The sequence below is a fragment of the Sebastes fasciatus genome, chromosome 12, assembly GCF_043250625.1.
Source record: "Sebastes fasciatus isolate fSebFas1 chromosome 12, fSebFas1.pri, whole genome shotgun sequence".
Lineage (NCBI taxonomy): Eukaryota > Metazoa > Chordata > Actinopteri > Perciformes > Sebastidae > Sebastes > Sebastes fasciatus.
Window position 1 is genome coordinate 33,579,544 of NC_133806.1, and position 26,291 is coordinate 33,605,834.

Genomic DNA, 26,291 nt, shown 5'->3' on the forward strand with positions numbered 1-26,291 from the left:
GGTATCATGGTGTGTACCACACTGAACATGGACCACAGAAAGCTAAGGAGAGAGTTGTCTCAGGAGATTAGAAAGACAATTATAGAAAAGCATGTTAAAGGTAAAGGCTATAAGACCATCTCCAAGCAGCTTGATGTTCCTGTGACTACAGTTGCACATATTATTCAGAAGTTTAAGGTCCACGGGACTGTAGCCAACCTCCCTGGACGTGGCCGCAAGAGGAAAATTGATGACAAATTGAAGAGACGGATAATACGAATGGTAACCAAAGAGCCCAGAACAACTTCCAAAGAGATTAGAGGTGAACTCCAAGGTCAAGGTACATCAGTGTCAGATCGCACCATCCGTCACTGTTTGAGCCAAAGTGGACTTAATGGAAGACGACCCAGGAGGACACCAAATCATAAAAAAGTGAGACTGGAATTTGCCAAAATGCATATTGACAAGCGACAAAGCTTCTGGGAGAATGTCCTTTGGACAGATGAGACAAAACTGGAGTTTTTTGGCAAGTCACATCAGCTCTATGTTCACAGACGCAAAAATGAAGCATACAAAGAAAAGAACACTGTACCTAATGTGAAACATGGAGGAGGCTAGGTTATGTTCTGGGGCTGCTTTGCTGCATCTGGCACAGGGTGTCTTGAATCTGTGCAGTTTACAATGAAATCTCAAGACTATCAAGGCATTCTGGAGCGAAATGTGCTGCCCAGTGTCAGAAAGCTTGGTCTCAGTTGCAGGTCATGGGTCCTCAAACAGGATAATGACCCAAAACACAGCTAAAAACACCCAAGAATGGCTAAGAACAAAACATTGGACTATTCTGAAGTGGCCTTCTATGAGCCCGGATCTAAATCCTATTGAACATCTGTGGAAGGAGCTGAAACATGCAGTCTGGTGAAGGCACCCTTCAAACCTGAGACAGCTGGCGCAGTTTGCTCATGAGGAGTGGGACAAAATACCTGTCGACAGGTGCAGAAGTCTCATTGAGAGTTACAGAAATCACTCGATTGAAGTGATTGCCTCGAAAGGTTGTGCAACTAAATATTAAGTTAAGGGTACCATCATTTTTGTCCAGGCCAGTTTCATTAGTTTGTTTTTTAAAATGATTCTGTTGAACCACAATTCAAAAACAATGTCTGATTTTCATTAGTTAATTTTCATTACATTTGTATTTATTATTACTTTTGTCAGTTTCAAGTTATTTCAGTGACCATTGTGGGTTTTTCTTTCTTTAACGGAAGGGTACCAACAATTTTGCCTACGTGTGTAAGCCTCTGCAGGAATGAGCAATCAGTGTCTGTCAGTCTGAAAATATCCAAACTAGGCATTACACACGGGTCAACGGTTCATGTTTCTTCTCCCGGTCTCTCCCTCCCAGTACTGAGTCATGGTACTTGAGTTAATGGCAGCGTTGTGTTGTGTGTGTGTGGGACAGAAACCTCTTCAGTGGGTGGACCCTCATTTCTGCTCTAATCAGCTGGGGCCTCATGTATAAACGGTGCGTACGTACTAAAATGTTGCGTACGCTGTGTTTCACGCTCACACCGGGATGTATAAAAATCAACGTGGCGTGAGAATGTGCGTACCGTGCCGCAAACTCTAGACCAGTCGTGAGAATGTGCGGGCCATCCTACAAACTCTGTCATTTGGCAGCGTCAAACTACAAAGTGCTGAAACTCGCCAAATGTGTAAAAATAATTTTTCCACTCAACTTACTGAGCTTTATTTATGATGTTGGATAAAAAAAAAAAACCCACATATTTCTTAACTAGTTTGCGCATAATGTTTAACATCAGAAAGGCACAACAAAAACACATTTAAACTAATTTCCCAGAGATGACATGTCTTAACCACCGTGCCAAAAACAAAATCGCATGCTGCACAATGTGGCAAACCACCGTGGTGAGCCTGTGTCCCCTGGAGCTACAGATGGATGAACCGGACCCTGGCACACCTAACAATGAGCCAAATGCAGCAGCTATACGGCGCCGTTTGGATGAGATACACAGAATGTAAAGCAACGAGGTGAGTTGAGACAAACATTTATTTTTCAACAAGGTCTTTTAATATATGACTTATCCCACCAAGAACGTCATTCATTCTTTTTAATTCGTTGCATATATATATATATATATATATATATATATATATATATATATATCCTTCATTGTATTGACAATCTCTCTCTGTGACTCCAGCACAGCGTATAGTATATATTTAGTGAGGACGCGGCCAGACCGGCGCCCCTCAGCAGCCGAGGCACGGGGCGCAGCTGACCGTGCGCCTTCGGAAGCCTTCGGGAGCCTTCGGGAGCGCACGGTCAGCTGCTGTGGAGACGTTGCGTTTGTTACTGGTTCCTGATGAAAGACCATCAAATAAAATATGTTTTCTAGCTTCCACCTCAGTAACAAACATTTCAATTTCACACTCTGTGAAATTCTTCTTTTTTGTTCCTTTTCCAGCGTGATTTGCCGTTGTTATTTGGACAATAAGTCCCAGGGGCCTCATGTATAAAAGACTGCGCAGCTTTCACACTGGAAGATGGCGTACTCACAAAATTGGAAAAGTACGTACGCACAGAAATTTTCACATGTATAAAACCATGCGTACGCCTGTTCCTGCGCACCTTTCCTTTATACATCCCACTTGACGTGAAATTGAGCGCAGCTGCACGTGCCACTTGGTCCGCCTTGTCTCCTCCCATTAATAACTATGCAAATGACTATAAACACGCGCCATGCTGTCACTTATTGTCCAAATAACAACGGCAAATCACGCTGGAAAAGGAACAAAAAAGAAGAATTTCACAGAGTGTGAAATTGAAGTGTTTGTTACTGAGGTGGATGCTAGAAAACATATTTTATTTGATGGTCTTTCATCAGGAATCAGTAACAAACGCAACGTCTCCACAGCAGCTGACCGTGCGCTCCCGAAGGTTCCCGAAGGCTTCCGAAGGCGCACTCAGCTGCGCCCCGTGCCTCGGCTGCTGAGGGGCGCCGGTCTGGCCGCGTCCTCAAATATACTATACGCTGTGCTGGAGTCACAGAGAGAGATTGTCAATACAATGAAGGATAATATATATATATGCAACGAATTAAAAAGAATGAATGATGGTGGGATAAGTCATATATTAAAAGACCTTGTTAAAAAAAAATGTTTGTCTCAACTCACCTCGTTGCTTTACATTCTGTGTATCTCATCTAAACGGCGCCGTATAGCTGCTGCATTTGGCTCATTGTTAGGTGTGCCAGGGTCCGGTTCATCCATCTGTAGCTCCAGGGGACACAGGCTCACCACGGTGGTTTGCCACATTGTGCAGCACGCGATTTTGTTTTTGGCACGGTGGTTAAGTCATGCCATCTCTGGGAAATTAGTTTAAATGTGTTTTTGTTGTGCCTCTCTGATGTTAAACTTTATGCGCAAACTAGTTAAGAAATATGTGGGTTGTTTTTTTTGATCCCACATCATAAATAAAGCTCAGTAAGTTGAGTGGAAAAAATATTTGTACACATTTAGCGAGTTTCAGGACTTTGTAGTTTGACACTGCCAGATGACAGAGTTTGGAAGACGGCCCGCACATTCTCACGACTGGTCTAGAGTTTGCGGCACGGTCCGCACATTCTCACATCACGTTGATTTTTATACATCCCGGCGTGAGCGTGAAACACAGCGTATGCAACATTTTAGTACGTACGCACCGTTTATACATGAGGCCCCTGGTGGAACCAGTGAGGATTTCAAATTATAGAAGAGAAATTGAATTGTGTCGACTACGAGACACAGTCCAAAAATGAGATCATACATTTGACTGTGAGGCACATCAAGAACTTATTAGTTAGTTGATTTCCAATAATAAATATATACATACATTTGCATAAAGCAGCATATTTTTCCACTCCCATGTTAATAAGAATATTAAATACTTGAAAAGTCTCCCTTTAAGGTACATTTTGGTCAGATAAAAAGTAAGTAAGTAAGTAAAAACCTCGTTCTTCTGGCACAAATTAAAGTTGCAGTCGGTAACTTTAAGCAAATATGAGAAAAAGTTATTTTTCTAAAACTGTCAGTATATTCTGACAGTAGAGCAGGAGTCAGATAATCTAAACAGTAAAATATGTTTCTGAAAACATCTGAGGAGAGAAATAGGCATTACAGTAAGAATATGGATTCATATTTGATCAGCGCTGCCTAGTTTGACCGTTTGATGGTGTTTAGTGAGTAGTGATTGACAGCTGCTGTAGAGACTGCTCAACGCTGATTGGTTGTTTTTGTTCAGGCACGTTTAAATCTTGCAAATGCCATCAGGAGCGCTAGGAGGAAGCAGAGGAACATGACTCTATTCAGGATATAGAGACCGTTTTATAAAAATAACTTGATATCATATTTGCACACAGTTACCAACTGCATCTTTAAGTTGGACTCACAGTAAATGGCAGCATTACTCTAAATGCGGAATGAGGCAAACAAGTCCGTCTCTGTGTTTTCATTTTTATTGACGGTAGTCTGTTCTGTAGAATAGAACACTTCAGTCCCTGAACAGAAAAGTTTCTTTCCCTCTTTACTGAAAATAAACAACTTAAATCCCTGTATTCTTGTTTTCTACTGTTACAGTTTATCTCTTTTTTAAAAACAAAGTTAGCATGACTATATGTGTTGCATACATTTACAGTGTGATAATAGTTTTCCTTCTGAGGTTAACACAAACTGAAGATAAATCAACAAACTGTACAGATATATGGCCCTACAGCAGGATTACTGCTTACATTCAGATGATTGACGCACAGAAAGGCAAGCACACACACACAAACACACCAACTACTCGTCCCTTCAGTCTTAGCACTTAGTATCATTGTTAAACACTGGAGATTGTTTTTGGGCAGCATTGATGTACTGTAAGCTTGCAGACAGCTAACCGTACCCATTGTTTTAAATGGAAATGTTTCTATGAAGCTGCTAGCGTCATTTAACCGTAAGAACACAAACTGTCCCTTGAAAAAATTATGTTAAAAATATAAATACAATCTGCAAAAAGTCCTTCACTTAAACATGTACAATGGACAATCAGTTATATGCGTGCTTCTAATAATGCAAGTATTTCATAAATATATTTATTAATCTCTCACTCAATAACATTGCTAGTTTAACCCCTTAATCATTAAGGATTTCAACAGATCACTGCCAGCGTCAGAGCCAGCCATTCATTCTCTGTCAGTCAGTCAGTCAGTCGGTCGGTGGCCCCGTCCCAATGTCCAACTTGAACTGACACCAACATGATCAGCATGAGGGTGCTGGGGATCCATCTTAATGTGGCCAGTAAAGTGTGTGCAGGGTCATATTTCTAATAAAGGTTGATAGTGTTGCTCTCATTTCAAATATAGCTTGCTAAGATTTACGTAAAAGTGTACAAGATGTCTGGGCGTTCCCGAGGGTGGACACTGGAACTGGGTCAGTGATACCAACAAACTGATAAAAGATCAACCTCTTGCTCTTAAAACCAACATTTGGATATTTCAAGTCATTCCTTCTACAGTTACATTCAGAAACGTTTTATAACGCTTAATATTGCTTTTTCTTCATCCTCACGCTTGTTTGATTTTGACAAAATAAATTATACGGTGTCAATTATTATTCATGTGATCCAAAGGAAAAGGTCTGCCTTTTGTAGTCAGTGTTTTAAAAGGTGTCTGTGTCGCTGGACCGGTTCTGTATTACTGTATTCTGTAATACGCTACATGTCCCGGTGGATTATAAATGAACCCACACTCATTAGGAGACGAAAACAAAGAGCCAAAAATAGACATAAATGAGCATGTGTGAGCCCCTCAGCAGGTTCATTAATCTGCACAATTATTCTCATTTACTCTCTCTACTGAATTCAAATAATAAAGTAATGAAATAATGCAAACCCAATGAGATACAGTATGTTAACTGTTTTCAGGCACATAAGAACAGTGAGTCACAGCGAGATCTCACATTAAAGTCCCAATCTGGATTCTTTTTGAAAACACAGACACATACATACAGAGAGGAAGAAAAAAGAGTCGCTCGTAGAAAATAATCTCTAGTGCCAATGCCACTGCATGTGACGAGATAACTTCCATTTAACTCCAGTGCAGTTAGTTAAGGGCTTAAAAATACCATAGTGGCCCGAATATAAGATGACAATGTTGTGCACTTTGAATGAAACAAGGAGGGGAAGTGAACCTTGTTCAATGTGTTGCCACATTTAAATCAAAATACACTACAGTCTATAATAGAATGGTACGTCTTAATAAAGGCTCTGGTAATAGTCTAGCACCATTCATGATTCACAGCCATCTTTACTACGACCATAGAAATAGAATAGGAGTAGAACAGACATTCCCATTCAAATCAACGTAGCAGGATGGTCAGAGTGGCGGCCATTTTGACGTGTTTCATGTATGTTGCCATTGCGTCTGTTGTAGCGGACTAACGGACCGTATAAACTAAACCCACTAACTGCAAGTCGCATTTGCAGTAATGACTAAAACAAGTGATGTTACGAAGCACAGAGAGCCAGAGGAAATGAGTTCAATAGAACAACTTAATGCTTCATCCACACACTCTGGTCACAGCAGAGGAAAGCACATTGCTATCTCCAGATGAGGGACAACTTTGTTCAGCTCGTTTACTGAAACCAGTGTAGCATTAAAGCATGCTGGAATTAGCTAGCTAGCTAACTAGTGGACAGCTGGCTGGTTAGCTAGCATGCTAATTCCGCCATGCTTTATTGCTACACTGGTTTCAGAAAACGAGCTGAACAGTGGGCTGGTGGCCAGTGGGCCAGCCCAGTGGGCTGCTGGTGGCCAGTGGGCCAGCCCAGTGGGCTGCTGGTGGCCAGTGGGCCAGCCCAGTCGGCTGGTGGCCAGTGGGCCAGACCAGTGGGCTGCTGGTGGCCAGTGGGCCAGCCCAGTGGGCTGCTGGTGGCCAGTGGGCTGGTGGCCAGTGGCAGCGCCGGGTCCAACCGTCCCTCTGCCTAAGGGACAAGCTAACAAGCTAACTAGCCAGCCATCTATTTCCAGAGCTGCGTCCGCGCTCTTCACGGCGAGCTGCGACCACACTTTACAGACTTTACGGTGCGTTCTGTTGTCACCATAACAACTAACAACAATTGCCATTTTCTTTTGTACTGGTCAAATGAGCATGGAAAACAGCTCAATGTCCGTTCTACTCCTATTCTATTTCTATGAATAGGACTCGTTACAATGGGAGAGAATTTGTCTTCCTGGTTGGCTTAAACGTTAGTCTCTCAGTTCTTAGTCTCAGCTCAAACTGAGATGACGTGACGCACAAAATGGTCCCTTTGTGCACTCTGACAAAGTTTATATAGTTTATAGTATAAACTATTTGAAGGAGCAGTGTCTAGGGTTTAGTGGCATCTAGCGGTGAGGTTGCAGATTGAAACCAACTGAATATTATATTGCCAATAGATCCCCCTAAATCCTACACACTGGTCCTTTAATTAACAAGCCAAAGACTACAAAGACCTTGTTTACTGTCAACCACTTTACAGACTTGTTGTTTATGATGGTCTTTAATGGGGGAAACGCTCTCTTGAGATTTTTGTGTTGCAGTGCCTTGATGGAACTTGCTAGCCTAGCGACATTAAGGTTAAAAAGGACCCATGACACAGCATCTTAAGCCCAGTAACCGTAAACATCTGCTGACTGAATGCATAACTATGTAGTCGCGGAATATACGGCCCCCATTTCTTCATCATGTCATATTATTCAGGCCAGTATCGTACATTTAAAACTTGTGTGTTAAAGAAGGGAAATGAGACTGAAAAAGGGTTGTGGGAAATCTCTGCAGTGCTTCCACCAGATTGGGCCTTTAATATTATACTATATATGACACAGTATATTGCATATACAATATACAATTACAATGACACAGAGGAAGGCAACGTACTCCATCATCATTAGTCTGGTCTGACGGTATATGAGTAGAACACAGTGTAACCGTGTCAGGAGGTTAGGAGAGAGGACGTATTGTTTAGTTGTACTGTTTGGTCTGTGGATAGCTGAAGGATGTCTATATAGTTGTGTAGGGTTTTTGGTTTTGCACATGTATAATGTTGTATAGTGTAAAATGTTATTGTTGTAATATGAGCTAGTACACTGGATATCTCCCATTATGTCCCAGTTTCATCATCACTGTGTTGGTCATTGCTTGTTGAATGCCACAGTCCGTCGTTTGGCCTAATGTGTCTCCGTTTCACCGTCTGTGGTGTGACTGTTTCCAGTTCATGTAGTGTCTGTGGTATGTGTATGGCCAGTGTGTGATTAGTTTGCATTTCCTGCGTGTGCACGCTGTGTTTGGTATGTGTGGTTTGCATCGTATGTGGTAGGACTATCTCTGTGCTGGGGGGGCCTCCTGGGTCTTTCATAGCCATGCTGGCCCCTACCATGGCAGGATAGCTTCGGTTCCTCCTCAGCCCTGCATTCAAACCTGGAAGCCCCCCACCCAGTGCGCTGTTCCCCAGTCCAGTAGAGCCAAAGGGGGCTAATAGAGTACTCCCAGATGAAGCCGAACCAGCGTGATGGGGGAGGGTGCGGAAACGTTTCAGCTTGTCCACAAGTCGCAGGTTCAGCTTCTCTGTTTGGCTGTCGTCATCCGTTTGCCCCCCTCGCTCCCTCTCCACCTCCCCCAGCACTTCCCTCAGAATGGTACGAGCTGGCTTCGAGGCGAGGAAGGTGTCGTAAAACGGCGGGTCATCGGTTGAAGGGCTGAACTGAAAAAGTGTGTTGGTAGAAGAGGCAGATTTGGAGCGAGGGGAGTTGGGCGGGGTGGAGGGCTGAAGGAGGAGGTGGGTGTCTGGGCGTTTCACCGATCGTCTGTGTTCAGTCTCCTCCGGCGTGTCGGTGATCCTCTGCGCTTGCGCTCCTCCCACGGGAGTCGAGGCTCCGCTGACATCCAGCCCTCGGTCCCAGCTGCGGGGGTCATACACTGAGGCGGAGATCCCGTGCTCTAGCAGGAGGCGCACCAGGCCCAGGGAGGTGCTGGTGGTCTTGGTGGAGTCCCGAAGGTTGGTGGAGGACTCGGCTAGTGAGAGGGAGAGGGAGAGGCGGCGTGGAGTGCAGCAGGGGGTGCAGCAGGTAGGAGTGTAGGAGGGGGTGTAGGAGGGTGTAGCTGGGGCAGAGAAGGGTATAGGAGAGGGGGTGGTGGTGGGGGTGCCGATGCAAGCACTGCTCTGACAAGAGGATAGAGCTGAGCTGGAGATGGAAGAGCAGGAGGAGAGAGGGAGGAAGGAGAGGAGGAACAGTGCATGGAGCATGACAAGTGGTATGGGTGATGGGACAGAAATGAGTAGACATGAGTTAGCAGGTCTTAATACTTGGCTATTAGTGACAACTAAGACTCATTCAAATTAATATGGACACAACCTAAAACATGCAGGAATTCAATTCTTGTGCGATTAATTGGCATGTCAAAATATTTGTCAAACTGTTGTTTTTGTCATGAGTACTTTCACAGAGAACGCAATTATTACACAGCGAATTGCAAATTTCCCACTGTGGGACTAATAAAGGAATATCTTATCTTATCTCTTATCTTAAAAATAACAGCTTTTTTCTGAACATCAACTTATCACGTTGTGCGTAACCAGTTGAGTTGCTCCTACAGTATATTAATGAAACAACAACACAGAGGCTCCGTAGTCCGAACCAGAAGAGCAAACTTTATTACTCCTTTCAACCTCGACAAAGGCAGCGCGGACCAGATCCACTCCTTCTGTTTTTACCTTTCACAATAAAAGCCCTCAAACATATAACATTCGCAGGCGAGTATTTCACATTTTCGTGTCATTTATTCGTCACGCCCCCGGTGCGTAATCGGTCATTGTGCTCTTAGTCGGCTAAGATTTCTTTAGTCAATTAGTTGTTTTTTTATGCTGACAGACTTATTTCCAAGACACGTATGAGCACGTCTCTGGTAAACACCAGATTTAAAGTGTGTGATTCTTTGTGGAGAAACTCAGTTTTACAGATCTATCGATCAACTAATCGATGTCCGGTGTCCGTCAACTAAGACTTTCTTTGATCGAGGACGGCCCTAGTTTTGGGTCAGGTGTTCAGACAGCAGTTATCTGCTAGTCTCTGGTTCAGGGTCCTCGCTGTTTTCCCCACAGTAGCTCCAGTGTTTTGGGTGTAACGGCAGAGGTCTTAAACAGTTGAATGGCTTGTTGTAGATGCTGAATCCCTGACATCCGATGCCAGAGGCCAGCTTTAAATTCAGACAGGGGTTACAATCTCCACCCACGTATACGACAACTTGTAGGACCAGATTAAAGTCACGTGATGACACCTGAGCCAGTTCCTTTCTCTGAATGAAGATGCTAGATGTGGTTAAAAATCTCTGAAAGGTAGGAAGTGGACCTTTGATTAGATTATTTCCACCATATACTGTTATTAAAGGGATGAGCATCCATGCTCACATCCTGACATATTTGATCAGTGATTGTGTCAGAGGCTGGATAGTTAGCCAGGAACGTGTCGACAGCGAACATTAGATTCAAACTACATGTAGGCCCACAGTGACGTGACTATCTGGGGAGTTAGGGCAAACTGCTGCTGATGTTATTATTCTGGTTTACACACACACACACACACACACACACACACACACACACACACACACACACACACACACACACACACACACACACACACACACACACAGTCTTTAGGAATGCACTCCCATGCATTGCCTCACCCATGTGCACCCCAGTGGGTGCACTCAATGGGTCTGCTCTACTCCGGCCATCACAACCACATGATACAACTCCACTTCGTCTTCCTCATCACATGACCTGCCAAGGCCAATCAGACAGCAGGGACACAGAGAGTGTGAGGTCAGCCAGGTCAAAGTATCCCTGTCTCAACATCTATTGGAGGGGAACGAGAGGGGGGGGGGGGGATTTGCTCCTTGACTGAGAAGCAGCTATTTGAGTTACAGTTCATAGTGGACATGCAGACATTAACTGTTACTACAGTAGTTTGTTATTCATTTTCCTGATAGATTTAGCAGCAGCTAACTCTCCTTAATGGGCTATTTGGTAAAATTGTATGCAAAACTGGCTCCATCTGCCATCATGTATTCATAATAGTACACTACACTCAGTTGTACACACCAAGGACTAAACAATATTGCTGACATTTTAAAGCTGAATACAGTACAACTGTAATAACAAAGTACTCTGGTATTGAAGGTGTTTACCTCGGGGACACTGAGGTCAGCTGATCAGAAGGGTGGAGGATCCTGCAGGTGGTGTAGGTGTATGTAGAGCTGGTTTGAGACATACACTTCCCTGGGAAATGAACTAGAGGAGAAGGGAGGAGAACAGAGGAGAAGGCCGTTAGTACTAAGACGAAAGGTACCAAGCAACAATGCAGAAACACTAAGAAGAAAACATAGACCATGATTATAGTACGAGCCCCGAAGCAGAAGCACCAGCATACATTAGCTCCCTAATTTCTAAGACAGTGAAGTGAGTTTCCAGCAGCATTTTTTATGATATTTTGTTGCTTACGACTGCTGTAATTATTCCTCCTGTTCACACTGGCCTTTACAAGTGTGAATTTCGTACTAAAAAGACTATAACTCTGTAAGATATCTAGTTGAGTTGACGGACTCAGACTGCTGAAGCTTTATATTAATGTCAGATAAACTGGAATGTATTTTTTCATGGAACAAGGGCATCAATTACATTAAAAGCACACAAAGAAGGGATCTTTAGAATGGCCAGTGAGAACAGGAGGAATGATCATAGCAAGTAAAAACTGTTTCAGTGTACATATGGACGTCTGACTAGTTTTAAGACAGTCTTTCAGTCAACTATAGATGTGACTTTTTATAATGTTGTTTATCATTAGTCTCACTGAAGGCAAAATTGCTTATTTCTATTGTCTAAAAATGTTGACCTCATCTTTAAGAGTTTAGCCAAAGATAAAAGTTCATGTATGTAATCAGTGTTCACTGGAGAAGAAAGCGAGGTATAATACATATTGTATGGGCTGCTACACCCAGATTCATCTGGCATGATGATATCCTATATAATTTATATATATGTATATATATATATATACATATATATATTTATATATGTATACATATATAATGTGTATTAGACTGAGTGAATAGACTGAATGATGATTCATAAGCAAGAAAATACTGAAAAAATACAGATGCACCAAAATAAAGAGCCCACCACATTAAGATAGAGTAGCAGAGCTGTGAGACTGAAGGTTACCGTCAGTACTGTTCTGTTTGACATACACTGACATATTTACTGTAACTATTGCCTTATTTTCTCCACTAAATATTGTGGGAAGGATGGAGAGAGGAATAATTACGGGCCCCTTCTAGGGCTGACTGTATAGCATGTGCAGTTGGAATGCAGCTAAACACTGAAATGTAAAGAGTTTTGCTCTGGTAGTAAATCAGGACCAAAACGTTTGTTCAACATTTTTTTTCTTCTTTTTAGACATTCTTAAATTTGGAAGAACATGTGTGTAATCCATGCACCAATAAAGAGTACTGGCAAACGTTCCTGCTTTGCAGAACAAGACTTTTAAAACTTTGGACAAACTTTTGTTGTCATCCTTTTCACAACTAACTTTTAGAACAAACTGCAAGTGATGGGATAATCGTATTCGGTAATATAAAATGCATCCCCTCTAACTCGTGTTGGTAGTGATGAATTGAGAAGTGCAGGACTGTCAGTACAGCTCTGGGTAGAACAACAGAAGCTTCATCAGATGTCTCAATACTTCACAGATAACAATGGTACATACTCTGCATAGCTGTAATACCAGGGCCAGTGTACGATCACATTAAGTGGTTACACTGGTGTCATGTTGTGGATGATGTCTGTTACATCTCCAGCTGCTAAAAACAGGAGGAGCTTATAGAACAAGTCAGGATTTATTTAAGGAATAGGGTCAAAGATTTTTTATGAAATTTTCTGTGACATTTTTACTTACCTTTTCGAACTTAGATATTTTGATGTGGGTGTTTCTTATTTAATTTGTGGTGATGCTATTTTGGATTTCAGGATTTTATCACTTAATTGTAGCTATATTTATGTTTTGTGTTTTATCCTAACATCTTGGGTCCATGTAGGAAATAAATGTTCTCACTTTAACATGTTATCCCTTTGGAATTTTCTTTGTCTGCAATCCATAAATAAATCATAACATGTGAATACGAAGGTGACCGTACACCAAAGCTACCAGTCAACTCCAATATTAACCAGCCGTGGGTGTCATGTGTTCATGTGACTCGGACAGCTGCACTAATAACACCTGATACACACGTACATACGTGACCCAAGTCGTGATATTTCTGCATGCATGTGTTTGTGTTGGTACACTGGTGTTTTAGTGTTGACTACTAGAAGAAATTAAATAAATACTATGAGTGACAAAATATTTTCTGAATCAACTTTCTATGATTTACACCAAAATGTGAAAAACGTCTGTGCTGCAGAGAGAGATTGAGATTATTAGAATCATAAAACACAACCTAAAGTGATAGACCTGGTGAAGAGGATAGGTATGGTGGAAGATGGAAAAATAAGTGTGATTGGTTGAAATAAGGCAGTGTGGCAGTGAAAGAGAAGGAAGACTATGAAGATGTAAATTAACGAACAAAAAACCATGTACTCCGTGTTGATGGGTTCGATGGCTGCACACAGAAGGACTGCCGGTGGGATGGGTGGGTGTGCAGGTGTGTGCACATGAGCGTGATCGTGCAGGAAGTGATGTCACATTGGGGGGGTTGTAAGATGTCCAGTGAATGCTTTCCCCCCATCACCCTCACCCTCCCACCCTTCCTCTTCACCCCCCTCCCCTTTACCCCCATGCTCCAGGGTTACAAGGGTGGCTGGATGCAGTGACCTCAGCTAAGTGCTCCCTCACCAGGCGTACGGTCCACTGCGGCGGCCTGTAAGGCCTGGAGCTCCTTGAGGTTCACGTGCCCGTTCATCTCGGAGGAAGAGGGGAGAGGAGAAGAAGCAGGGGAGGGGCAGGAGAAGGACAGAGGCATGTTTGCAACATGTCCGTCTTTCACTTGAGTCGCTTCTCTAGCCCCTTGCAATGGGTCCGATTGGCTGTCGTCATCGACGTCTCCATTTTTGATGCAGCAGATGGTAGGAGAAGAGGTAGAGCGAGGCAGATCCACAGGAGGAGAGCTCTCTCCTGACAGGCCAGCAAACGAGTCACATGAAACTTCGTCCTCCTCCGGTTGGTCCAGGTGCCAGCCGTCTTCCTGTTCATGCTCGTGTGCTAACGTGCGGAAGCCCTTCGTGACGACGCCGGGCCGATCGTCCAGCAGAGCGCCCATGTGGGGTTGAGCCAACTGCTGCCAAGCGTGGAGGGTAGCAGAGCCTGGAACAAAGGTCGGAGGAAAAAATGATATATTGCCATCAGAACGGTGGCAGTGTTGATAATAATCATGGAAGCTGCTGCAAATGTTGAACTAAAAGGTGCACCATTTTTCAACCCTGAAATATTGTTCATACCACTCGTCTACAACTTCTACACTGTTATCTTAGGTTAGATTCTATCTAAAAGATTGGTATGTTCGTATGTTGGTATTGGTCCACCAATTACGTGGCTGCCTTCTGCAATGTTCAACTTCTGGTTACTAAGCAACTATAAGTGGTTGTTAGGGCGTTAAATGCCTTGCTCAAGGGGGCTTTCACACACTGCTATCCTCAGACACAGGCCGGCTTCACTGAACTTAATACTACTATCCATCCCAAATCACATCAGCTTCACAGGATGATGTCTCCGCTAACTGCTATTAGCTTGACATTTTATTACAGCATCATATATGTATCTACCATATTGTAGGTAGACGTATTGACATATCTGCTCAGTAAATGTCATTTCTATATTTAAATGTGTAAAAAATAGGTCAACATATACTTCAGCTGTTTACTGGCAGACATTATACTGTATATAAACACAGACAACTACAAGTGCAAGCAGATAGCAGAGACACATGCAAACACACACCAGAGGGACGGACAGGCAAAGGCATATACTCTAGGGATGTCACGGTACCAGAAATCTACTAGTCGATACCAATACCAGCGAATTTCCACGATTCTCGATACCAAATTCGATACCACGGTAAAAAACTAATAAATCCCATGTAATGTGTACATGTGTCTATATCTATCCTCAGATTACAAGCAGTAGTTTAAATTCACTGACATGGTGACATTTCACTGGCTATAGGCTACCAGAGGTGGAACCAAGTCATTGTTTTACAAGTCCCAACTCAGATGTCGAGTCCTAAACAGACCATATGCGCTCTTCATCAAATGTATGGTGATTTTAACAGCAGAGTAACTGGATCCAACTGGTGGTCAGTAACAGAACGTTAGTTCTTCATGGTTTTCTCCTGAAACCTGATTGGATGCTGTTGGATTGGTTCAAACTAAGTGGATCTGGGGAGTTAATGCAAGTCCCAATAACATTCACCGGAAATACAGAGTCCAGAGTTCAATAAAAAAAACACCACTTTTCAGAGATTTAGCAATAAGCAACAAAATAGAAATTCAGTTTGTTCAGTTCAGTTTTTTCCCCCACGAGTGAATCATCTTCTCGGATATAGAGGATCTCTGCATCTCTGGATCTCGCTGCTGCATGGCGCTGTTGTGTGAGCAGAGGACAGAAGCAGCCGTATTTGGCGCTTGGCGGGGGTTAATTCCGGACCCTGCAGGCATCGTACGGTACCGTCGGTACTGTAGAAAACGAGTACCGTCACGTTTTTAGAATTTTGGCATCGATTTTGGTACCGAAATATGGGTTCTCGTGCCATCCCTAATATACTTGTATACTGTTCATGCAGTACATACAGGCTGTCACTCATACTGCAGTGACTGTCTTTGTATTTATTAAAACACTCGTGAATTGGTCTCATTTCAAGTCCAATGACTGGTTGTTTTCATGACACATGAAGGTCCTTTGAGGGATGTAAGTACACAAACTCATAAGGCTAACACTAAAAGAATGAGAGGAAAGGGAGGGTGAGAAAATTAGTAAGATTTTATTTAAGAAATCATCAACAAAGGAAAAACAGACAAGTTGAACAGAAAAAGAAGTGAAGTGTAAAAGACGAGACAAAAACCAAAGTGAAGAAAAGGGAAAGGGTGAAGGAATAGAGGAGTGGAAGTGATGGACGGTACATCCATCTCTATGTTAAAGGCTCACACAGTAAGAATACTGCCAAAACACAGAATATTACTTTATTCTTTAGTTCACTTCTGGACTATTGACTTTTTTAAGTGGTACATCAGCCAGAATTATTACGTATGATATAATTATGAAGACAGAACACTGTCATGCAAATAATCTGAGGTTACCAAGAAATAATAAATAAAATAAAAATCTGAGACAGTAGATTATTTATACATCTTAACCAACCATCATTAGACTTGGAATCAAACACTTCCACATATTGTTTTTGTCTTTCACTCCCACCATGCACCAAGTGGAGTAACTGAGTTTAAACACTAGGTGGTGCCACACAACAGGAAATACCTCTGTGAAAGCAGTTTTCACAACTTGTGTCCTTCTTTAGTGGACTACATTTTTAAAGTGATGAATGCTTTAAAGGCTACAAATTGCACATAATACATAAACAAAATATCTCCAGGTTTAAGGCTGTTGCTGCTTTTTTGGACAACCCAGCAATGTTAGGATGCGGGGAGAAACTTGTATCTTAACTACTCAGTCGCTCCGTTTCTACTGAAGGGTTTTTATTACGCAGAAAAATTGTGAACAGTATTCACTGTGTTCACAGGACTTATTTGTGCTCCCTGTCCCAAAAAGCTCGAACAGAAATTGGGGAAAGGGCTTTTGCACCCTCAGCCTGTTAATTTGCTCCAAAACGACTTGGAAATCAAGGAGCTGGTATCATTAAACATTATGGCTCTATGGCGTGCCAATGTTTTTAGCCCCCTTGTTGTACAGCTGACTCCCAGAAAAGTTCCTTTTTGTCCCCCCATTTGTCTTTAGATAGTTCTCTTTTAATGCAAATGTTAGTGCTTTTAGTGTTTGTGAACTGTATTTTGTCTCTGTCTGTGTCTCTGTCTGCAACTCTGTGTTCTTGCTGCTGACTGTCTGGGCCAGGTCTCCCTTGGAAAAGAGGTTCTTAATCTCAATGGGACTAACCTGGTTAAATAAAGGTTAATAATAATAATAATAATTGCTGCATCATTGTGTGGGTAAATATGTGACAGCAAATATATCAACAATTCAACTCCACAAACTCCACAACCAACACAGTATGGGAATAAATAACCATATGATAATAAAGATCCTCTATTAAAAAAAAAAAAGCATAAGAAAATGCTTTGAGTTGAAATATACATGAAGTGCCATTTAAAGTATCAGACTGACTCACTCAGCGCATCAAAGCAGTGTAAAGTGCTCACCTTTTGTGACGTGTTTGGGATAAATGTAAAACTGGGAACATAAATTGTGCTGACATCGTGGCATTTTATGCTATATATATCCCTTTATGGATATATATAGCATAAAATGCCACGATGTCATAAAGTTTATGGTATGGTATACATTTACATACCTGTCGAATTTCTCAAATGTAAGAAAAACAACCACTTTGAAAAAGATAGACAGCACATATCTATCTGTTAAAAGTTAAAGGGACTGTTTGTAACTTCTTACACGTGTAAATCATTGCGGGTCGGTGTCCCATGCGTGCTCGCGTGTGGCTACGCTGTTCAGACTCAGACTCCAACACAAACTACAGTGAAGCACCAAAACCTCTTGGTTGTATCTAGTGAAGCCCGTCTGTTAAACAGTGTTGGCCGCGGTCGGAGGACGCGGGGGAGACCGTAGCTTTGGTCTCCAGGGAGACATGATTCATGGAGAGACCTTCGTCTGGTCAGCTAACATTACTGCCAAGCAGCTGAAATATAGAGTGATATTGTGGTTTTAGCTGACGTGTGTCGCCTCACTGTGTTGAGCGATGCTCGTTCATGTCTATGTAGAGCGACACAAGAGCGAGCCCAACACTGACTTCCCTTGACTTAACGGCCACAGGTGTCGCTGTTAACAAGCATTTCTGATTCTTACAAACAGTCCCTTTAAGCGGTGTTAAAGGTCTTTTGGCAAACTCTATGCTTCAAACCAGTCTAGGATTCTATATCTCAAACCAGCAGCGTGGCTGTGTGTGTCTGAAGTAAAAGGAGTGCTGGAGGTTTAAACTGCCTTCCTGTTGCTCCACCACCTCCAGCAGACCCGCGACTAAAGCCAGCGGAGCTCGGAGGTGAGGCCGTGAGCTCGACCGGCCGCTCAGCTTCGACAAGCTGGAGCTCCTCTGCAGGGTCTTTGGATCCTGTGAGGTACTCACAAAGATTTGGGACCGACTGCGGTGATGAAGAACCAGATACTGATTCTGCTGCTGGTTCTGAAGCGCTTGGCTTTGGCTCTGTGATTGGGTCTGACTCGTCTGTACACATCTATTTGAATTTTGTGCCGGGCTCTGGTTTTGATTCTGTTGAAAACGTTCATTATCGTTGTGTGAGGCATTCTGATGTTGACTCTGTGTGTCATGATGTGGAGGACTAGAGGACTTGTGTCTCTGAGAGGAATAATCACCTTCTAGCGGCTTTACAATCTGCAGCTTATCCGGCAGGTAGGATCTGGCCGTGAAGGAGTACCCCGACCAGACGCTTCCGAAGGAGGGATGCGAGCACAGCGACAGCAGGCTCTCTGTCGGCGTCCCGGGGCCTCCACTTCCCTTTTCGTCCTCTTTGGCCAGGTAAGCCAGCTTTCTCTCCCTCTCGTCTTCAAAGAAGCGTTTTTCTGAGAGGTAGTTGTCGCGGCGGAGGGACAGACGTCGCAGGGCTGCTTCCAGGTCCCTGCTGCCAGGGGTCCCCGGGGTTCCAGGGGGACGCTTGTTGGAATCCTCTGACCTGGGGAGGGGGGACGTAGTTGACATTGTTGGGTTACAGTGAAGATTGTTAAAAGCAGTATGTCTCTGTTTTGTTATTTTGTAAAGCTCAGTTGATGCCTGTTGTGTTAGATAACCTCAGACTTAAGCTAGAGTTACTAGGCACCAAACAGAAACCCTAACATAAACCATAGAAACACTAACAAACACCACGGTCACCAATAAACACAGAAATACAAAGTAATGGCATCCCCTTAGTTACTGGACACAACGAGGAACAAACAGGAAGTAAACTAGCAAAGAAAGAACTGAACATCAGATCCACTAAAGTCTAACGATCTAAAATGTGCTTTGTAGACTCGATGTGTCCGTACCCGTCGTCTGGACCCTCCAGGATGCTGCTAGTCCTGTTGTCCAGGATGATCCCACTCCCCGTCTCGCTACCATAAATGGAGTTGGAGCGCGGCGTGCCCACCCTGCTGGAGAGACCTGAGGTGAGGGACGACGTCCGATTGGAGCCTGGGATGTTGAGGGGGGAGGGGGCTAGCGATGAACGCTGCTGACGCATTAGGTTCAGGTTTTTCACCGTCTGGAACACTCGCTTTGGGTGCAGTCTGGAGAAACATGATCACAGATATTGAATTGAGACTTGTAATACATCAACCCTGAACATTTCACTGTGAGATTAGCCACTAACAACTGTATATCTATGTTTTCATTTTAATGTGAGCCACCTCTGCTCTTCTACATCTGGATCATCCATCTGAAGTTCCTTCCTCATGGTGCCCTCTATTTCTGCTGCCAGAGAGTCCTGGAGACGAAGGCAAAATCAGGTCAAATGAGTGAGACCACGGAGATGCTGTGATACTAGACGGACATGTTGGTGAATATAAGCTCACCATTGGGAACAGACCCAGAGAATGGAAACGCCTCGGTGTGCTGAGTGGTAGAGTTTTATTTCTCAGGTTCTTCAGCTCCTCCTGAGCCTCATGAAGCATCTCCATGCACTCTGCATACTTATCCTGTAACTCTCGCAACTTCAGGAAGGGAAAAGAAAGATCGAGAGAGACGAGGTACGAAGAAATTTAGAAAAAAAAAAAAACTGCTATGCAAACCAACTGTACTACAACATGCATGTGTAGTTCTGTTCTCATTATGGATTCATTAAAAGCACTTTGTAATATGGTTTTTATACAGGTGGTTAGGGGTGTAGTTGTATTGAACCGTTCGGTACGGGACGTTCAGTTTGGTCAGTGACATCTTTCCGCTACGCCCTGGGACCCAAACAGCTGTTTACGTCTACTGCTCGCACACGCCGAACAGAAATTCTGGAGCCTGAATTTTACCCGGAAGTTTAGGCAGCATGCCGGTTGTTCTGTGTCAGCTGTAACGATAGTTCGCCGGGTTAATCGAGCTCAATGGACAACCATTTGGGTCAAACTGCATGCCGACGCTGTTAAACTGATGTTGGGTCGATTAGCAGAGAGAAACTAAAACAGACTGAATGGCGAATCCTTCTCCCCACAGCGTTCAGGCCACAGATATAAAACAGGAGCAACTGTTGAAAGTAAAAAAATTTCACAATTCATGAAATTTAAGATTTAAAAAAAAAAAGAAGAAGCATTTTCTTTGTTTTCCCCATTTTACCCAAGATGTACCAAACCATGAATTTTGTGTACCATTCCCCTCTACAGGCGCTGTGGAGGTTATTTTTCACTTGTTTGTCTTTCTGTTAGTGGAATATATAATAAATAAATCAATAAATCAATCGATTCTCATGGCGTTTGGTTCTCAGGCTTTGAGTTTGGGAATAACTAATTAGTGGAATGTCTGATATTGAACCATTATTGGTTTTATCCTTAACTATGTATATGTATCTAATGACTTTTAAATCCAAATGTTTTCAGGGTGAAGAAATCAATTGGAACTGACATTGAAGTGATATACATGATGTGTTGGTTGACCAGCTTTGTCTTGAAGACTTTCTAGTTTACACATCGAACCACACAACAGTAACAGTTGTTATATGAATAATATCAAATATACAATATAAAAATACCACATGTAGTGCTATAAGTAGCAGGACTATCGGGTTATAGTCATAATGAGGTAGTCAGCGGGTTGTGAGTTGCCTTACTTCAGCAGTGAGTTGTCGCTGGGCGTCTTTGGCTGCACCTAAGTGCTGAGTCAGCTCCTCGTTCTCCACGGCATACTGCAAACACCACAGACAAAATAGGACATGAAAAACACTGTAGCCAATGTATTCAGTCTCTGCTTCATTGCATTGCACACCGGCATTAATAAGACAAAATATGAATAAACCAATGTGACATATTCTTCACATACTAACAGCTGATATTTAACATTATTGATATGAGAGATGTCGGGGGGGTTTATACCATCTTGGCCTTCTTCTGGAGGTCTACTATCTGGGAGAGGAGGTGTGTGATCTCCTCCTGCTGTCTGGAGGCGTCTTCAGTCTTCCTGGCCAGGTCTTCAGCCAGAGAGGAAATCTGCACGTTGGCATCACCTGGAAACATCGACAGGTGTTCATCAAACAAACTGTCTCTCTGTCGCCTCGCTGCCTTCAGAGCGTCAGAGAGTAGTCGACTACAACGTGACTTCAGTCAGTCCAACACTCACGTAGCTCTTTGACACAGTCGTTGACAAGTTGCAGCTCTTTCTCCTCGTAGGAAATAGTTTCTGTCTCCAAATGACTGGCCTGAAACAAAAAGAAAAACAGACATTACTAATCGACACTGTAGACATTATTAATCACCTCAATGAAGAACTTCTCCTAGCAGACATCCAGAAGGTCAATGTGAAGACATTCTAATGAATCAAACATCATTGCTGCCAGATGATCATTATTCTATCGCTCACTATGGAGTGTTGCAGGGATGACCTATTTTTGTAGGTCAACCAGGAAGTTAGCATCGTCCTGGTTCCCTCCACAATAACCCAATGGGATTGTTCCCAAATCAGCTCTGTGGCAAACACAGGTTTATGATACTTAACATTTTTGTTCCGTAAAATAATCTCCACAAATGAACACCACTTTAATGATTTTCTTAAGTTTTATGATTTTATGAAATATTAATGCAATCTGCAGAAGTACAAAGCTAACGTTAGGCTATTAACAAACTAGATCGGTCAACGGTCAACGGTCGCATGAGCACGTGAAGACACAACGAGACTGTAAAGGAGGACGAGTCGGCGTGATGACGTTTAGTCGTTTCATTTAGCCACTTGTTAGCAACCACCTTTTTGAAGACGGGTAGAGGATTCAGAATTCACGAGCGAGGAATTTATTGATGTATTTTTTATCGTAGAACAAAACGTTAAAATCTCTCCAGCTTGTGTTAACCACAGACCTTATCTCAAACATCTAAATAAAAACCCATTCAATAAACCCACTGACATCTGAACCAGAAGAGCTAACATGCTGACTCCTTTCTGAGTTTTAGGACTCCTGTAGCGCTCTATAAACACGGGCTTTTAGCATTTTTAGAAACAGTATTTACATGTAATTGCGTAAGTAAGTAATGCAATAATAAAGATTTAGTGTGAAAACAAAGCAGAAAGTGTATGAACCATTCATAATCAAATATAGTGTGCGTGTTTGCAGGAGCTTCTGTGTGAATGTACCTCACATCGCAAGGATTTGTTCTCTTCCTCCAGATCTTTGAGTTTCTTCTGCAGGGAGTCCAGGGGGAAGAAAATAGGAGTTGACACGTTGTTTTCACTGGGACGCACACTGTAAACACACACACACACACACACACACACACACACACACACACACACACACACACACACACACACACACACACACACACACATGAGAGAGAAACATATGAATCAGCAGGTCGATCAATCATCCACTAAGCTATAAAACTGTGTGAAATGCCCGTTTCTATCCAGTAGTGGTGACGGTCTCTGTCCCATTTTACACTGCTATTTTTCCACACAAAAAACTCAAAGTACTTAAAGATAGGGTGGACGATGTTGGAAAGCTAGCATAATTTGGAAGTAGCTTCGCCTCAGGAGCTCCGTCTAAACCCCCACTCCCCTCGGGGCTCCTTCCAAGCCAACAGCTCATCAGTAATGGATCGCTGTCAGGGTGTAAAGACCATTTCAACCAATTTAACACATAGTGTAGACTGGAGAACATCGTCAACCCTGCCTTTAATACATTTAATACATCATTCTGAAGAGATTCATTACAGGGGAAATTAAAAATCTAGTTTCTAACAAAAAACTCAATCGATTTTATGATCATCTGTCTGAAACTACTGGTACTCTCATGCTTCATGCTGCTTATCAAAGCTTAAGAGGGGAGTGTTTTTAATGATGTGTGTTTGTTCGCATTAGACTCTAATCCTAATACATAACTGTAGTGCATACTATGATATAATATGATCTAATAGTGTTTTACCAAGAAGGAGAGGAGAGGTGAATGAAAGGAGACTTACGGTGTGGAGGTGCTAGACTCCCCCTCACTCTCCTCTGCAGCGCTGGTATAGAACTGTAACAGCTCATCTTTCATGGACAAGTCGTGACGTAACTGAGACACCTGTATGTGGGGAAATACAAAGGAGACATGTAGACAGAGGACAGTTCAAGTAAAAGACGAGATGGCTTCTACTCTCTGATGTTGCACTGCTCCAAACTCATGGAGACCAAACAATGATTTAGCATGTTCTTAGACATGATCAAGTGACGGATGTGTACCTCCTCTCGTATGTGCTCTACTTGCTCCTCCAGCAGTTCGTTCCTCTCACTGAGAGCTTTGTTCTTCTTCAGCAGCGACTGTCCGATGCGAGCTGCTAACTCCAAATCCCGCTCTTTCTGCACCAGGTTCAAAGTTGAGTTTAGTGTTCTCACAGTAAAACAGTTGAACACATTACAGACATGAAACAAATAATACAAATACGCTTATTTGCTTTCTTGTCGTGAGTTAGACGAGTAGATCGAGACCACCCCCCCCCTCTCCAGTCTTTATGCTAAGCTAACTGGCTGCTAGCTCCATGCCATATCATCTACACTGTAAAAAACAAAAAAGCGTAAAGAAATGAAAACTTTTCCGGAAAATGTCTGTTGAAAAACGGAAAAGTACTGTTAGATAAAGAACAGTAATTATCTTTACCATAATTAGCCTCTATTACTGTAATTTTACAAGAAATATTTTACTTTTAATTCATATTTATTGTTAGAACAGAGAATTATTTTTAAAAAATGATAAAGAAAAGCTTAAGTACAGATAATTACTATTGTTATCACAAAAAGTACCGTAAATCTAAGAGCATTTACATAAAACACACAAAGGAAACACGTCATTTTAGGTTGAAAAAGCCCAAATTTACATTAACCCATAGAAGTTTTGCAAAAAAAATCTATAATTTTACAAGAAATATTTTTTTTTATAATTCCATGAAATCCTTTTGTTCTAACATATATTAATTGTTAGAATAGAGTCATAAACCTCGAAAAAAAACTGAATAATTATCTTTAAAAATGATAAAGAAAAGCTTAAATACAGATAATTACAATTGTATTCTTTCACTGCAAGAAAGCTAATAAGTGTGCTTCTCAAAATGTCTAATTATTCCTTTAAAATGACAAGAACAGTGTAAATTTGTCCTCTAGGAATATTGAATATGAAGGAGATGCAGCAGAAGCAAGTTTATAAATTATATAATAATATTTCAACAAGGTGGAATGAAGATAAAGGACAGAAGGTGACAGAAACACAACATAATGTCCACACATTACTCAACAAGGACACTTAATACCTCAACTTCTTATTGCCCACAACAGAGGACCAGGGCGCTCCCACTAACAACTGTATAATTAAAAGCTTATTATAACTCCTGTTTTTCAGTATGTCTGGGTGCAATCAGTAACAATATTACTGGCCTTAAAGTGCTACTGAGCAACACAAAAGCGACCGCCACACCTGTTTAGATCAGGAGGTTCAGCTTAGTAGTGTAACTAAACTCTGAATAGTGAATATTAAAGCATTGTCAACCAAAGGAAGTGAACTTTTCTCAGCAATGGAGGTCAGCACAATGATCTCTCACAGTTTTCCGGTCTGTTTGTTGACGGTATGACATCTTTGAATACCATGTTTAGTCAATAGTTGGACGGTCGGTTCATTTAACAATGACACCGTTCTATTTTCTCAGCTTTTATTTATGCCGAGGAAGCCGGCTGAGCTCCTCACCAGCAGCTGATGTGGATCACTTAGATTTGAATATCAGCTGCCGGCGGCTGGTTTTATGATGTGGCTCCGTCAAACCTCCTTTGCCACGAACCTCATAAAGCGACCTGTGTTCAGACTATCAGACCACATACAGTAATAACATTTGACCAAAGTGTCTAAAAGTCTGCATATACTGTGGTCCTTTGTGTTTTTTCTACTTTGACTGATCTTACCTCTTCCAACAGTCGAGTGACAGCATCGATGTCACTGTAGGTCTTCGTCATCTGGCCCACTCTGTCGGCACACAGTACTGCACAGACACAACGAGAGAGCACGTCTCAATATAAAAATCCAGAGAGGAGTTTACTGAACAGTCCATTCACTCAATAAAAAACACAAATGTGTTAAATCTGTGACTATATAACAATCATCCCAGGTATCACGGTTGCACAACAGCAACTTCAGCTCTCCTTTACAGTATGATAAAACTCCCCTTGTTGAAACACAGTCAATGTTCTGCACTCCAAAAGGTAGTGAGTTTTTGACTGTAGGTGACTGAAAAGATGTTGCAAAAACAAAAAGATAACAACTCTGGCGATATCTCAGTTGCACTAGGTTTTTAAAAAGCATGAATTAAAAATCGACTTTCTATTCTCATCAACAGGATATAATATCCTGCAGCAGTGGCATATAATGTAGGATTCACAACTGATGTGGGACTTGATGCCTTTTCTTTAAAATGCTGGATCTGTTTTAGATAATTAAACTCTTAATCTGCATAAAAAGTAGATCACCGTACACCCCAGTTTGCCAGTTTTTAGTACTCCTACTTAAAACTAAGTCAGTCTTGGGCGCCTGGGTTAGCTCAGTCGGTAGAGCGGGCTCCCATGTAACAAGGATTGGTCCTGACCGCGGCGGCCCGGGTTCGAATCCGGCCTGTGGCCCTTTCCGCATCCACTCTCTCTCTCCCCCCTTTCCAAGACTCTATCCACTGTCCTCTCAATAAAATTAAAAAATGCCCCCAAAAAAATAACTTTAAAAAAAAAAAAAACTGAGGCAGTCTAATATAGCAGCCCTACAATAAATGTGATCTTCATTAAAGGGACAGTGTGTAGGATTTGGTGGTATC

General features: G+C 42.3%; 1 protein-coding gene across 6 annotated transcripts in view; it reads right to left on the reverse strand.

Moving 5' to 3' along the window:
• Positions 1-4,476: 4,476 nt before the first annotated feature.
• trak1a (trafficking protein, kinesin binding 1a) overlaps positions 4,477-26,291 on the reverse strand; it is a 53,823-nt gene continuing 32,008 nt past the window's right edge. For all 6 annotated transcript variants that reach the window (XM_074654831.1, XM_074654827.1, XM_074654828.1 and 3 more), the window contains 14 exons: positions 25,396-25,472; positions 23,692-23,808; positions 23,433-23,533; positions 22,606-22,714; positions 21,601-21,679; positions 21,357-21,487; positions 21,095-21,169; positions 19,857-19,994; positions 19,692-19,768; positions 19,332-19,571; positions 18,663-18,979; positions 13,944-14,411; positions 11,242-11,344; positions 4,477-9,236 (listed from right to left, as the gene is read on the reverse strand). In XM_074654831.1, coding sequence (XP_074510932.1) covers positions 8,156-9,236; positions 11,242-11,344; positions 13,944-14,411; positions 18,663-18,979; positions 19,332-19,571; positions 19,692-19,768; positions 19,857-19,994; positions 21,095-21,169; positions 21,357-21,487; positions 21,601-21,679; positions 22,606-22,714; positions 23,433-23,533; positions 23,692-23,808; positions 25,396-25,446 — 3,087 coding nt within the window. In that variant the 5' untranslated portion in view covers positions 25,447-25,472 and the 3' untranslated portion in view covers positions 4,477-8,155. The remainder of the gene's footprint in view (positions 9,237-11,241; positions 11,345-13,943; positions 14,412-18,662; positions 18,980-19,331; positions 19,572-19,691; positions 19,769-19,856; positions 19,995-21,094; positions 21,170-21,356; positions 21,488-21,600; positions 21,680-22,605; positions 22,715-23,432; positions 23,534-23,691; positions 23,809-25,395; positions 25,473-26,291) is intronic.